Genomic DNA, 15867 nt, shown 5'->3' with positions numbered 1-15867 from the left:
TGTATATATGCAAAAGAAAGTGGTTAGAAGTGGTTTTCAGCTTGGAAACGCAGAGCGGGCAATATTTAGCAAATTTTTCAGTCTCTTCTGGGGAATTATCAATTCAGCCTTTGTCCTAGATAAGAGTGTTACTCCCCTCTGAGGGCAAWTTGAGACATGGGGAGTTACAGCAGAACTGTGGTTTGGGGCTACAGCACAAGTGTGTGGCTGTGTGGATGAATCGCTGTGTGTTGGTGGCACATTTTCTAGTCGTTATTGCTGCACGCGCTCTGCAGAGTACTCACCCTGTTGATCAGCTCTCCTACCATGCCGGTCCAAGAGCCGTTGGGCTCCGGGGCCCCATACAGCCCGTCATCCACCAGCTTGATCTTGAAGGAGAATTTTAAGATGCCTGCCAGCTCCCTCAGCATGTCAACACAGAAACCCTCGTACTGCTCGTTTCCCTCGAAATCCTGGTAATTGTCCTTGCGCATCACATACGGGTTCTCCTGTGCAGAGGGAAAACATGACRAATCTCAGTGTAAAACAGGCAGTTCAGTTGTACAAGATGTTACCCATCACTATTGATTTCTTGTAGGGATTTTCAAACAGCTAATTAAGGTTTAAATAACAAGGCAGTTCAAACTTTGWCTCATTAACTTGTTTAGCATATGGAGGAGTGTAGTTTTTGTGCTCTGCTTTTTTGCTTCMAATTATCTGGAGAGATGCAAGTGGTGTCAAAGGTTTGAGCTAATTCTTTGCAACAAAATTAATGAGCTAATAAAAAGGCATTTAGTCACTGATATTTTTTTATCGTTTTTTCCTTTTTTGTCACTTAAATTTTTAGAAAATTACAGTTTTTAATATCAAAGATAACTTGTTAACACAAAGATCAGACTTCAAATTATCTTTTAATGAGAGTAAAATGTCAAAAAAAAGTCAACCCCCAAAATACTAACATGTCATGATGTGTTGTTTTAAAGTGGAGCCAAATGCAGAGAGGCAGARGCAGCTTGTAGAAGAAAAATGTTTAATGAAAAAAACACACAGGGAGCCAGAGCCAAACAAAACTCCAGAATGAAAAGCCAACATTATGAAACAGGGAAGTAAACAGWGTTAACAGGAGGAATCGGCAAAGACTGAGAGCAGCAGAAGCGTTTAAGTACTGGGAGAGTGAATGTGGAACAATGGTGCTGATGGGCTAACTGGTTGAAGACGTGAGGGAAGAGAGAAAGTGGCGCATGGGATGAGAGAGAGAGAGAGCAAGAGAGAGAGAGAGAGAGAAAGAGAGAGAGAGAGAGAGAACACAGGGGACTAAGAAATAATCTGAAGAATAAGTAGTAAGGAACATAATAGAGCTGGAGTAACTTAGAACAGCTCAACACAGGAGATAAACTAGAATCACTAACAGAGGATTGAACTAAAAAACAAACTACAATGATCTAATGAAAATAAGAAACTAAAGATTATAGAAATAAACCAAAAACAACTCAAGGTACCAACATAATAACTAGTTGGTGGGAATCACTGCCATCAACCTTTAATAATAACTGAGAATGAGTCTTTACATTTGGTTGTTTTAAAATCAGCTGCACTATAAGGTTTCCAAGTTGAACCAGTAGTTTAAGGATGTGCTATAATATCCAGACTTTGTTTTGGCTCATTAAAACCTTTTTGTTTCTTTTACATTAGGAGAGCAGAAATGAGAACATTGTCCAGTTCCAGACTAACACACTGTCACCCTCATGGCCGATGCTTTTTGTCTGAATTGCTGTGTTTATACCCAATTCTGCGTGATGCACAGCTTTCCAAAAGTTCCACTTTTATTTTAGTCCRTAGAATATTAATCGATATGTTTTGTGGTAAATGTGAAGCTGACCTTTTTCCAAACTCTTTTCATAGATGYCATTTTTGTCGAGTCTCTTTTTAATGCTGAATCGTAACCACCGACTGAATAATTTTGTTCCATGTTTTTATTTTGGTTTCTATTTGTGGGTAATGGTTCTCTCTRTGGTTCACAAAGCCTAAGAAAYTKCACTGTAACTCTCTCCAGCATGATAGATCTCAATGGTTTTGTTCCTCATCTATTCTTGAATTTCTTTCTAAAAAGGCATAAAGTGTTGCTTTTTGAAATCTTTTAGTTATTTCCTACTTCATATTGTGAGACAGGTAAATGATTTCTARTTTGCCAAGGAGCTGGTTTACTTAGGACCAGAGTGGTTTGGATAACCTTTTCTCTACATAAGTCAAATCCTCMTCTAGGGTTATCCTTGTCTTAAATAAAAAAAAATATGGTTGATGATCTCAAACGTTTAAGTGTGACAAAAAGGTAAAAACTGAATAAACACAAAAGGGGGGAAAGCCTTTCACAAGACTAWACATTTTCAAGCCTCTACTGTAAATCTATTAACAGTTATCAGTCATTTTAAAAGATCTGACAGAAGAAGAAAAAGTATCTCTAAATGTGTCAAGGGATTTTTATAAAACGTTTTTTCCAAAGTTTGACCTCTGATGGGTAAAGGTCAGCACGCCTCAGCCGAGTCGGTACACTGTAGAACATTTTTATCTGCCCTGTGAGTCYCTTACAGCTACAGAACGCTAATAGAAAATTGCTTCAATAGACATAATTCGCTAGTGGGAGATGGCTGCAGATGCAGGTTRACAGATTAAAAAACTACAGTCTGTCCGGTGACTAAAACCGATGCAGATAAACCAGGGTAGCAGCAAAGCTATCGTAGAAAGTGCCTGATTTATCTCTAAAGTGGTGCAGCAGAGAAATAAATGTATCAAGTTTCACAAGAAAAATGACGTTTCAGAAACTCTGGCAATAGAAACTGAATCAGAAATGTGTTGATTGATTAATAAAAAAAAAAGTCTAGTCTACCAAGTGATCTAAACAAATCACTTAATCACATTTAGCTTAAATTTACTGCAACAGACAAGTGTAAAATGTCACAAATTGTAGCATTGTACTGTAGGAGAACAACTAATAATTCTCACATTTTAACAATAAACATTATTGATTTTTTTTCCTATCCATTTTATGCTGATAACCTTAAAATAGATAGAAAAAATGAAATAAATAGGATGATCTGACATCTAAAYAGTGAGTGGGATGGGCTGCAGTGGCAGCAGTGCACAAGGGTGTAATTTGTGTARATTTACAAAGGTTATTCAGTGTAAATTCAAGGATTTAACTGCAGGTAAAATGACTGAATCAATAGAAAGTGATGTTTTTCTTCAGTTCTGAATGCCGGTGGCATCTGGACAGAAACGGTTCTTGAATCGGCTGGTAGGTGTGCAGGTGCTTCTGCCTAATGGCTGGATGATCTTCAGTGAATTCTTGCTCCAATGCAGTTTGTAGCGCTCCTGCGTGGCTCATGCTGCTGTTTTGGTAACTATGTAATCATCTACAAACCTCGGCAGAGCTTTTCAGAACAGACAATCACAGCTGCTGTAACAGGCTGTGAAACAGCATGTAAAAAAAATTCTCAGTGGAGAGAAGTTGGTTAGTGAATCCAACCCAAACTACTCGGTTGTGGCAGAAACAAGCCTCTGCCTTGCTGATTTCTGATTAGGTCATGTTAGATCCTCACTCACATCGATCTAGAAATCCTCCGGCAAGCTCTCCTCCGACAGTCCCCTTTATCTTTCCAGAGATTTTTGAACTTCAGTAAGCTGTTGTCCTGAAACTAAGATGACCAGCTTCTTATTTCTTCAATGTTAAATGATTCTTCAGTTTCTGATGTGCAAAAAGAATAATAATGGTGCCATTTGCAAATATATTGGAGTAAAGGTTAAATTTGGCWGGACATTCATGGGTGAAAAAGATTGGACCTAACACACCTCTCTGGGGGATACCATTTTTTTGGTGCATTGTGGATGGATTAGCAGAACCSCAGAATTGCATGATAAATGTAAAGGAACGTTAATATTTAAAGGAAAAACATGAGGTGTTGCACATTTCATAATATGAAATAAATCACTGAGATAATTAAGGATTAAATCACTTAAAATGAGGGAAATGTTAAAACATAAAAACCTCCTAGTGAGAAAAAGTATCTTGCCATAAATCCCCTTAATCTAAGATATTTAATATTACTTGGATTTTAGTTTTTGCAGTGTTCAAACTTATTTCCCTGATTTATTGGCGAGGGAGAGAAGAGCACGGTGCAGAAACTATTGCTTCATCTTTGGAAATGGTTTGGCCTACATGCAAAACGCAGCAGGTCAGCTGCAGCAGCYGGAGAGGATGTGAGCGGGCTTCGACTGCGTGCTCCAAGCTCTTCATGACAACGCAGGTAAGTGCAACATGGCAGCTACTCCAAGTGTTTTGGGGACAGGGATGACACCGGTCTTGTCACAGGGCACTTTCCGTCCATATTCCTGACARTTGAGTTGCTTTACATTAGCAAGGTCCATTTTCTCTCTGTATTGCTTCTTTGATTTTATTCTTCTTTTTTTTTTTTAACAAAAAAGAGCAATGTCACACAACACATCTATTTTGATTTTAGTTTAATCCTTTAAAACAGTGAATACAAGGTATTTATTGTGAGAAGGAAGATGATGGATCAGCAAAGACATTACTGTTTTTAAGATGTCATTAAACATCTAAATAGTCAAAGGACAGTAGCACATTAATAAAAGACCAGCACTCTGGCAGCCTCATTTAAGTAACACGTCCTTCTCAGCGCTCTGTCAGTTTCTATGACAGCTACAGCTACGGCTAAATTGCCAGAAAGAGACCAAAACGCAGCGTGAGCTCCAGCMCAGCAGGCAAGCACAAAAACAACTCTACTTGCCAGTGTGGACACTTGTGAGGTAGCTAGCTGTGACCTTACCAGGATGGTGGTGACAATCAGGGTCTTGTTCGCCAGCGTCTCTGAGACATTAATATCCAAACTGGTGGAGTTCATTGCCAAAGTGTTGTTGGAGTACCAGATCCCAATCTAACGCAGAACACAAAACAAGAGAAAATCAATTACCATTGTGGAATAAATGATGCACTTTTAAGCTCTAATTGAATCCGTTTTTATAGAAATTTAAACTGCAGYACACTACGAGCTCAAGTACATCAGTCAGCACAGCCATCCCAGCGGTATACTTTAAAGTGCAAACAACATTCGGCACTGTATATTCTGTATTTTCTCTTTACAACCTGTTATGTACMGTGTATCTATATTGATATAATAGTTCCCACAGGAGCCAAAAGAAATGCAGTAATATGCGCCATTATAAACCAATTGCTATTTACAAGCAAAGCAATGAGCTGGTGACAGGCTGGCATTGATGGGAATAAAAAGCATCCATGATTAGCTGTTTTATAGCCACGTCTCTTTTCTTTATTCACACCTTTGTTGAATTGCATAACAGCGCATTTATTTCTACTTTATGGAGACAGTAAAGTCACTTAGGTGCATAAGTGTGTGATTATGACCTAACCAACGTGCCGAGTGGATCAGCGGCTCACGGAGGCATTTCYTAGGAATGTACCACACACGTGTCAGTGGATCAGAAGACTGGTAATGGCTCTGCTGAAAAAAACTGCACCGTTTCTATTACAGTTTTTATCCTGCTCTGACATTTAAAAGCATTTTTTTTTTTATCCGTGAACCGCTGCCGGCGTCTAAAGTGGATGTCACCATACAAACAGGTGGGTAAAGTTAAAATGTTAATTACTACAGCCACGCTCTCGGCTGAGTTGGAGTTTAGGTTTAAGTGAGAAGATGGCTTTTTGTGTAAGTGTTGGAGACACCTGGCTGATAGCAGAGATCTGGGAGACAAACTGAGGAGAAGGACGGGGGAAGCGTTCCCTCCAGACAAGCAGCTTTCCCTGAAACCGCTTAAACTTTGCTTTTTAATGCTTAATCTCTCTTCACTTATTCCTAATACTTTTCTAAGGAGGCCATCAGAAAATTATAATGACTTTTGACGAGACTCCCAGGATGTTATTTGGTTGTGGGATTAGCCAGCCAGCACAATTTATACAAATAAATAAAATGGGAATGAAACTGTTTGACTGGATTGCTTTTTCTTGCAGATAAAGAAATAAATTTTTAGGACTTTACCAGTTTTTTGTGTTGTATTTTACATTGTTGTCATCTGACTGATTTGGTACCTTGAAATTTTCCATCTTTTGTAGCTTTACAACCACATCTTTCAATGTATTTTATTAGAATTATTGAACAGTTCTAAATGCATTAAAGGTAGTGGATAGTTATATTGTAGGAGAAAAACTTTAAAGTGTGATTTGAATTTGTCTTCAACCACTTTTCTCCAATACTCCAAATAAMATTTTGTGTWGCTAATTGCCTTCATACTGTATATTCTAATTAGCAACTACAAAAACAAACGTGAATATTTAACTGTCCGAACATGTGCAGATCTGTCTTTRGTTTATAGCCAGTAATAACACACAAAACATACACAAAAGCTGTATTTCTTATTTTAGAAATAAGAAAAATGGCTACAGCAWARCAGGTAAAAATATATRTATCATTTATTAAAACATTATGGGTTAAATGATTTATCATAGCAACAAGAATGTCGTAMGGTTATCATACTCACACTCATGTAGAGCATAAAAACAATGAATGCAACAGATTAAAAATACAGTAAGCAGCAGGGTGAGAACTGTGGGTCAGCAGCAACAGAATAGCTGTGCCCCAGTGTGCGTAAATAGAGTTGACCTGTATGTAATTTAATCTCAGTATGTATACAGCTCCTCAGAAATTTACTAGAAAACATTAGCAAACAACCACCATCATGTAGACCAAGGAACACGGCCTATAGGTCAGGGACAAAGTTGTGGAGAAGTTTAAAGCAACATTAGGTTACAAAACACTTTCCCAAGTTTTGAATATTTCACAGAGCACAGTTGAATCTATAAGCTCAATGGTAGGTCTGATGGACTGCAAACCTAACAAAAYATGGTTATCCACCTAAACAGACCCAGAAGTAGATCACCCGTGGTCTTTTTTAGAAGAGCAACAGAATGAGAGATATCTGAAAGAAAGTCCTGATAGCTACGACTGCTGTGTGGCTCAAGTAGAAGAAGGTACTTTAGTCATATGAGACCAGAATTTAACCAGGCTTACATGCAAAACATTGTATGTTGAGGAAAATTCCTCTGAACACTCAGACATAAACCAAAAGACGACAATTGGGTCAATAAGTGGCTCCATAAGTATTGACCCAGTACAGCTGAATGAAGATGCATGTCAATGTTGTACGGTCATTTCCTGCTTTGGTTTCATCTGCCACATAAAATAGCAGTAAACTCATTAAAGTTTTTGGCTGCAATGTAACAAAATGTGAAAACATTTTCAACACTAATAATTAAATCGTTATTCAGCCTCCGTTTGCTTAGTGAAATTCATAATGTGGTTTATTTAGGGCTACACAAAATAAGAAAAATAACTTAATTAAAAATAAAATCCCTGTCAAAAACAGAGTAGTTTTAATCCTGTTGATGCAGCTCATCAATAGTTGTTTATGCGCAATTATGTTTTAAATAAAACAATTTTTGACTCATTAAGTCTTGTCTGTTAAACACCAAATCCTCTCTGTGAATGTTACATACTGAGATATGGCACATAAGATATAAGAATTTTACATTCAGGACCATTTTAATGATTTTTTTTGTTGTTGTTGCTCCAGAAAACAAACTGAGCTCATAGTTCATGTGAAGACAAAGAAGTCCAAAATCAATACAGATCAAGCCTGCTGCAAGCCTCCAGCAAATTCAGTTATGTTAGACAAAGGTTTCACAAAGACGGCTATTAATTAGATAAAGTGTGAGCGAAGATGTCAAATTATAAGAAGAAATGTTTTGTTTTTCAGAATAATAAGAAACTAATGTATGATTTTTTTTTATGTATTCATAGTTCAAGACAAGTAAAATAAGTAAAAATGCAGCATGAGTCAAAGGTGAAACAGAAACCTGACAGGAGAAATAAATAAATCCTAAAATATATGACCTGGACTGGATTTGTAATAAAAAATCTTTCTGAAAGAGAAGCAACAACGTGGAAAGCATCTACAGGCCAMGCTTTCTATTGTACTAAATATGTCTCTACTGCAGAGTGAAAGGCCTTCTGGTTAAACACACATCTGTTTAATAAAGCAGAGATCTCTGCAGCATCAGGGGGAATCTGCGATGGCGCTAACCTTCCTGTAAAATGCCTCCGTCGGCTCTCTGAAACYATCCAGGTGACCTGTAACTAACACAAAGCCCAAGGCTGCTGTGACCTGGCTGCCTCATCATAACAGGTGGCTCCTGACCTCTTTGTGGCCTCCTCTGTGTTTCTCCAGGATCCGCAGGGTGTAGTTGGTTCTCTGACCTTTGCTGTTGAACTCCACTCGCCCCGTCAGGCCATCATACTCCACCTGGTAGGCAGATGGGGAAGGATATGAGGAAGTACGACGGTGGCAGAGGAGCAAAACAAAAAAAAAGGAAATCAGGGGGAAAAAAAATGCACAAAAACAGGCAGAGACACAAACAAAATCAGCGCTCTGCATGAAAACAAACGTGCCTCTCACAATCGATCATCATTAGACAGATAAAAACAACACTCTGGAGGAATAGAGAGCCAAAAAACAGAGAACGAGACACGGGGAGAGAAAGAGAGAGAAAGTGGCTAAATCTGGCCTCGACAGGGATGATCAGTTGTGGATCAACTAGGAGAAAGTGACTGATCGAGAGGCTCAGATAGGGCAGCAGAGAGAGTCAACAGCCTCTTTAATAAGACCCAGACCTGAACGTCACACCTCGGCTCGTCTCGGCTCGGCCACTCCACGGCCCAGGTGCTGGCACAGTTTGAAGGAACTATGATGAATAGCAGCGTGCTGGAGATGGAGCGCACCATGATGTTGACTAACAAAGACAGATGTCGGGCAGATGGGCCTCAGGCAATGAGAGATGGGACACAGGCTGCCTTGACAACAGGTCGTTGATGAGGGAAGCAGACGACCAGAGAAGGGAGATGCCAAAAAACATCAACAGACAGAGGTTACGGGCAACATGAGATGCAGATGATACACAGGGTAAACATACGTGCTTTCATTTATCAATATGCTTAAAGAAAAAGAAAAGAAAATATTTAAAGAACCTGTGACTTTAAAGTATCAGGATTTCTTCCTTTTGCCTTCATTACTCCAAGTAGTGTGAAGATAATCTGTGGTTCATTATGAAGGATTTAAACTACAGTAAATCTTATTCATAAGTGATAGATATGTGGATTGTTTTTCTTACTTTTTGTTCTCAAATATGAAATATCTGAATCTCAATCTGATTGAAAAGTATTCATACCCATTCGTTTGCTTCAAATGTCTTCAGGTGACGATCACAATCTTTAATGCAGTTCATTGGAGAGCACTGAACAAAGCAACATGTTAGTTTCTTCTTTTTTCCTAWTGTAAAAAAGGAAAATAAGAGGCTATGCATCTTTTTGCATTTTGCCCCCTTTAATTTGATACTCCTAAATGAAATTACATGCAATAATATTCTTAAGAATCAATTACTGTTGGTCTCCTCGTCCCCAAAACAACAAAATACTGAAGTATACTGCACCATAAGTTACAAAAAAAACATAAATATAGACACTTATGTTGTCCTTATTAGTAGAAACAGTTAATCCCAGGATATATTTTTCTTTCYTCTAAGAAAATTATTTCCCTACCTGACTTATCACGACTTGCCACACAGTAGGGTAATTACTGGAGCAGTAAACTGAAGATGCCACCTCAGGCTTTGGGAAATTGTAATTGGGTTTTTTCTAATACTTTATTGATCACTTGAAAATGAGCRCCACCTTAATCAATGAAGAAAATAATTGTTAACGGACAAATTACTGTGTGACAGGAGCCACAGTCAACAGAGTGGCTACATAACATTTTAATAGAAGTATCCATCTCTTAAAAAATTAATAGCAGCAGTAAGTGATTTTATTTCTCAATAAAGCTGATGCCTGAAGACAGATGAGTTAATAAGGCTTTTTACATGTTAGTTTGTAAATSCACTATTCTAATCAAGTCTTATATATCCAGAGAGACAAAAATCTGATTTAACATTTTGTGACTCTTCAAATCTTATCCCAACCTTCAGCCTCAAAAACGTCACTTTTCAACCTGACATGCTGAAAAATACAAGAGTTGATGCMGAGAAAAGCAGAAAAAGAATGTAAGAAAATACTTTTCAAAGGTAACCGCTTTCTCCRTTTGCAATGAAATTACTAAATAGGAGCTACAAAAGAAAGCATTATCTAGAAAAGCAGAAAAAGTTTCCGACAAAGCTGCTTGAAGGTGGGCAAATCAAAACCCTGTCCATGTAAAAGACTTTCACCAGGACTCAGCTGACATTGAAGTGGCGGTGTGCTGTTCTATTGTGAAGCCACGACTTCACAGAAAATGCATTTGGCAGAGAAAAAAAACCTAAAGTCAACGTTTCTTGCAATTTCACAACAAATTTAGCTCCATGAGTTTTAAAGGTGCTTGGAATATTTTGGTAACCTTCAGCTGTTAGGCACACCGCTGGATCCATCATAAACTGCATTAGAGTTTAGGCCACAGGGTTTCTAAGTATTTTTAATGCAGTGTTAGATATGTTTTAAAGTATGAAAATGAAAGTTYATGACACATTTATGGTGCAGAGATGGATGGATGAACAGATGGATGGATGGATACCTATTTTAAAATATACATTTTAAAACCTAAATACTGCAATTTCCAGACTGTTTAATGGACCTAAATGTAAGTCAAATCACTAACCTTGAAAATAACAAATTGTGTAGCTATATTGTTGTTTAGTCACAAGCATCCACGCTGCTACCTGACATATTTACAAAGAAAGATTTTTTTAAACTCTTAAATACATAATGGTAACATACATAAATATGTACCATAAGTGATTTTCCGAAMGGTGAATGTAACACTTGTGCTTTAATATGTAATCGCTACTCGCCGTGCGGCGTACAAGCATGTGACGCATTAATAAGGCTTCGTAATAACAGACGGCATACCRAGTTTTCATTTCGACTCTGTTGGACAGCACGGACTTCAAACTTTATAAAAGTGGTGTTTTTATATTGGTTTTGTGGTTATTTACTTCAAAATAAAGCCAGAAATAAGATCGATCATTTCCGCCTTATTTTGTGGGGTCTAAATGTACCACATTTCGAAACCACCAATGAAAATGTGTTGACGGTCTGTTGCTAGGTAGAACGGAGACATGCGGAAAGAGACGAGGGGGGGGGGATTTGGATATGGCAAGAGACTAGGGTGCAGCGATGCTGGGGATTTTACTAAGAGTGTTTCGATGGGTTTTTTAGACTATAAGTGTGTTAGTTAGAGTTTGTGGTGTGTGTAGGGTTAGTAGTAGTTTWGSTAGAGAAGAGAGACTGKGATGGCCATTTAGACCTCGACTGCAAAGGGTTAAAAAAAAGATACAGCAACTACCACGAAAAGTGATTGATCACCATCGTTTGCACACTAAAACTGCTGAAGTCGTCTTCTTCAGTCTCCGTATTCTCTCTTTTTCACTGTAACTCGATGTCACTTTTGTCTCAAGGCAAATTAGCTCTACATTTTGTGCTTTCCTCTTCGTAATGCAGCAATCCAGTCTTTYRAAACCCGTTGGTAAAGAGCCAAATATTAGCCTCRTCGTAGTGTTCAAAACRTGTGGAAAAAAACTTGCGTTTTATAGTCTGGAAGTTACRGTAGCATGTGCAAAAATATTTTAAAATATTTCACAGAATCATGAACAAAGAATGCAGAAAAATTAGCAAACATTTCTTCTGGCAGTGATGGATTTCAAATGGAGTGTTAAAAAATGCTAACCAGGTGGCTAACATTTCTCTGATGACCTCATAACATTACATGAGCCCATTTTCTGTTCATTTTGAAATTGGATGAAGACAAAAACAAAAAAACGATTCATGCAAAAAGTGTAAAACTGATGYCTAATTAGACATTTCACCATCACAACAGACAAGCTTGCCAAGTTGYGTATGCCTATTTGTGTGCAGAAGATCATATAAATGACTTGTAGGCAATATCCACATGGAAGACATGTGGGGCATTTACCATGCGAAGATAATTCATGAGGCTGGTCCCGTGTTGCCAGATCTGAGGCGAGGTGCAGCTCAGGGGCTTTACTCCAATTTCCTGACTGCGGTTCAATTCCCTGACGGCCCCCACAACCACATGAACGGCATCAAACATCAGCGCTGAAGAGAGCTGTGGAAAGAGAACGGGAGACAAAGGGARGGAGGCAGAAAGGGCAGAATGGATGGAAACATGGGGAGGATGGGGAATGAGASAAGGCAGAAGATGTAATGAGGAGGGAGGCGCTAGCATTAATGATTGAAAGGATAACAGGAATAAAGGAGGAGAAGAGAAAAACAGACGTCGGGAATGAGTAAATAAGAGGGAAAGAGAGATGGATACAGTACATCAATAGCTATTAAACAGGAGCAAAGGAGCAGCTAAATCTCTTTAAATGGTCCATGAATCATCAGCAGGAACTGAGCGGCTTAATATTACGTGGCAAACAGACAAAGCTTTATAAATAGTACAAAGCATTTGTTTGCACAAGTCCGTGTTTGTTTGAGACACTAACCGCAGGGCCGGGATACGTCAAATCGCAGCCCTCCCTCCATGAAAGGTTCAGGCTCCTGATGAACTCCAAAAAGAACGGATGTGTGGTGTTGAACATGGAGAAACCCACGATGTTGGACTGCTCATCCACAATGTCATCCAGTCTCAGGAGGGGAAAGTCCTGAAGGAGCAGAGGAGGAATAGAAGGGCAGAGAGAAAACATTCAGGTGAGAGGGAAGGTTGGCAGCACAGTGCAAAAAATATTCAAACACTGCATCACTGCTACAAGCTTTAATGCATGTTATTTGTATTTTATGAGACAGATCAACACAAAATAGTTCATAATAATAAATTATTGTCATATATTTTACGACAAATAAAAATCTGAAATGTGACTTSCACTGGTATTTAACCCTCCTGATTAAGCACTTTGCAGAATTACAGCTCCTGGACAGATCCAGTAAACATGAATATTCAGGTCTTGYCACATCTTCTCAAACTGATTTGGGTTTGGGCTTTGACTGGACCATTGTACCATACGAGTATGCTTTGATCTAAACCATGCCACTGCAGGTCTAACTTTATGTTTTGGACTTGTCTTGCAGAACAGTAAACATCTGCGAGGTATAAAAACATTTTAAGTTTTATACATTGCCAAACTTTCCTTCAAAGTACTCTAAAACTTGGCAGTACTATATTTTATTTAAGGGTATCTGAGAAAAGAAGGCTGAATGCGTTTATATATGTATGCAACACTTTTTAGATTTTTATTTGTAAATGATTTTGTATTGTTTTCATTTTAATTTTCAATTCTGGATTACTTTATGTTGGTCCATCACATAAAATGTCAAGAAAATGTATGAAAGGCTGCGGTTGTAAAGTGGCAAAACGTGAAAAAATGTCAAGGAATGGAAATATTGCGAGCACGGTATATGAAACCTTTACATGTAAGAAAATAACAGTGCAGACAGAAGAGCAATAAAGAGAAATGCAAGCTTCCTGGAGTGACAGCTGATGTTTGACGAAGAGTAGGAAAAGATATAGTTAGCCATAGAAGAACGGRGGAAAGGTGATGGAGAAGGATAAGAAGGGTTGATGGAAAATGGTTGAGTGGCTTTTCAAAGTGATATGCATGCAAGTGCATCCAAGGCACAGGAACACATCAAGTACAAGGTGCAGAAAGGAGGAAAAAATAAAAATCAGACATAAAATGACACAATAATTCAAATGCTAAAAGGGATGGAAGTATATCAAGGAGGCAGATGAAAAGCCTAGAAGCGTGAAGAAGGTGGCGGGTGGTGAAGGAAAAAAGAAGAAAAAAACCAAACACATCTCATCTGTCATCACCTTCACCTCAGACCCCTTTTTATTTTCTTTCTTTGCCCTCCTTCTCTGCACCTCCGCATCTTTGAACAGCATGTTTGCTTCTCAGATCTCTTCCTCTCTTTTTCTGTCTTTCATCTATCTTCCTCTTTTTTTCCCCTCCACTGTCACCTCACTCTACCTCCCCTTATTGAACGCTTTCTCCGCCTTACCACCTTTGCTCGCTCGTGCTCAGACAGAAGAGGAGGAGCAGGACGGATGAAGGGAGGAACACGTGAAAATGACAAGACGGCGGATCGGAGGTGGAGGAATCGGCATGTTCTTACCATGGTGGTGAGGATGTACTTATAAAATGCTGATGTCATTCCCAGCTCTGACGCCTGTAGGACAAAGAGAGAGAACTAGATGAAAAAATAAAGAGGCAGCAGGTGAGATATGAATGTGGAGCGAGAGAATAAGAAATGACAGAGGAAGACGGATGGYGAGCGAAAGGAGGAAAAAGAGGACACTTAATGGGGAAGGCAGAGAACAAGGACAAAGTAGGAGAGAATGTGACAAAGGGAGACGAGGAAGCATACGTTAATCACAGTTTTACATCATCGGCCTAACACTAGTACATTTTTGCTGAGGGCGGACAGGCACTCCAGGAGAAAGCATCCCATTCAAACCGTGACTCACTGCGCTGGCCATCGGCATCAGAATGAATCAGAGCAAAGCCGGGTTAACATCTGCACCGCATCCCAGCAAAAAGAGAGTCTTTGTATAAGGAAAAAAAAAATTATATATATGTATATATATAATTTTTTTTTTTTTTGGTCCAAAACTTTCAGAGTGTAGCAAATTGACATGCAATGCCACAGGGCAGAAAAAAAAAATCTAAACTTGATATTAATCCCATTCAAACACAAGTGTGACTGAAGACTTTTGAAGTATTTCTTTCACAAATTGAGAGCAGTGCATCGTTTATCAGCGTAAATTGAAACATTTTTAACTACGTTACAGAAATAAACACCGAATGAGTCGAGCCGCTCGCCGCAAAGGCAACTTTAAATACAAACGTGTGGGTGGTTCTGAGGAGTGTATTGATGTTTTGGTAGACCTGACCTTCTTGAGGATGAGATAAGAGACCGAAGCGTTGGCGTCAATGATGATGGTGGCTACTTTGTCGTCACGGATCTCCTTTAGGAGGGGCGTGGGGTCCAGGTTGTCGTCCAGCATCCTGACGGACAGCGTCTCCCGCGAGATGAGAAAGCGACGGACGAGTTCCTCCAACCTCAGCAGGCCTGAGAGAAGCGCAGAGCAAAGGCAAGTCACGAGTTTAAGGGGCATTGTGTCCTTCTACAATATTTGGAAAAATACTTTTAGCTGAATGTAGGAAAGCAAATCATAACTTTATATGGTCTGTGCAGGACATATTTATTACAAACAATCCTCACTGGGACTTATTTTCTCGTTGCCTTTATGCTTAGTAAGCTGTTGCTCTTGTTTAGAGCCACTAATAGAAGGAGGTCTTACAACCTACTTTACATAAAGYCCATTGCAGAAATAAGGCCATCTGCCACAAAACAAGTGATTAAATTTTGTCTTAATGCCATTATTTTCCACTGGTAATGCCTCATATAAAAAATATAAAAAAGTTAATTTTTCCAACTAAATCTGTCACACCAGATGACTCTCACAGCTTAAGCAACATATATTTACACCTAAACATTTTCACTGCTTTTTGTGTCTTCTATCACACTTCCTGACGACATATGGGCAAAAAGTACATATACAGAGCATACTGTGAGATTATAATGAGTCCTTTTTTTTATGTTATAGCAAAACACTTCTGCTTTAAGTAGTTGTATATCAGATAATATGATTTGATGCTACYCCAGCAGGGTCCTGGAGGGTGCATGGGAGTTCGCCCAGCCAGTCTACATGTGTTTTGTGGACTTGGAGAAGGCGTTCGACCGTGTCCCCAGGGGG

The 15867-nt window shown here is 38.8% G+C and overlaps 1 protein-coding gene across 1 annotated transcript in view; it reads right to left on the bottom strand.

Moving 5' to 3' along the window:
- grik5 (glutamate receptor, ionotropic, kainate 5) overlaps positions 1–15867 on the bottom strand; it is a 132440-nt gene that overhangs the window by 23944 nt on the left and 92629 nt on the right. Inside the window, exons 8-14 of the mRNA XM_017309326.1 lie at positions 15001–15179; positions 14223–14276; positions 12596–12754; positions 12061–12213; positions 8263–8367; positions 4821–4928; positions 285–488 (exon numbers count right to left, since the gene is read on the bottom strand). Of these exons, the coding sequence (XP_017164815.1) occupies positions 285–488; positions 4821–4928; positions 8263–8367; positions 12061–12213; positions 12596–12754; positions 14223–14276; positions 15001–15179 (962 nt within the window). The remainder of the gene's footprint in view (positions 1–284; positions 489–4820; positions 4929–8262; positions 8368–12060; positions 12214–12595; positions 12755–14222; positions 14277–15000; positions 15180–15867) is intronic.

The sequence above is a fragment of the Poecilia reticulata genome, linkage group LG16 (genome assembly GCF_000633615.1).
Source record: "Poecilia reticulata strain Guanapo linkage group LG16, Guppy_female_1.0+MT, whole genome shotgun sequence".
NCBI lineage: Eukaryota > Metazoa > Chordata > Actinopteri > Cyprinodontiformes > Poeciliidae > Poecilia > Poecilia reticulata.
The sequence above is the reverse complement of the archived record's forward strand: the minus strand, read 5'-3'. Positions and strand labels throughout refer to the sequence as shown.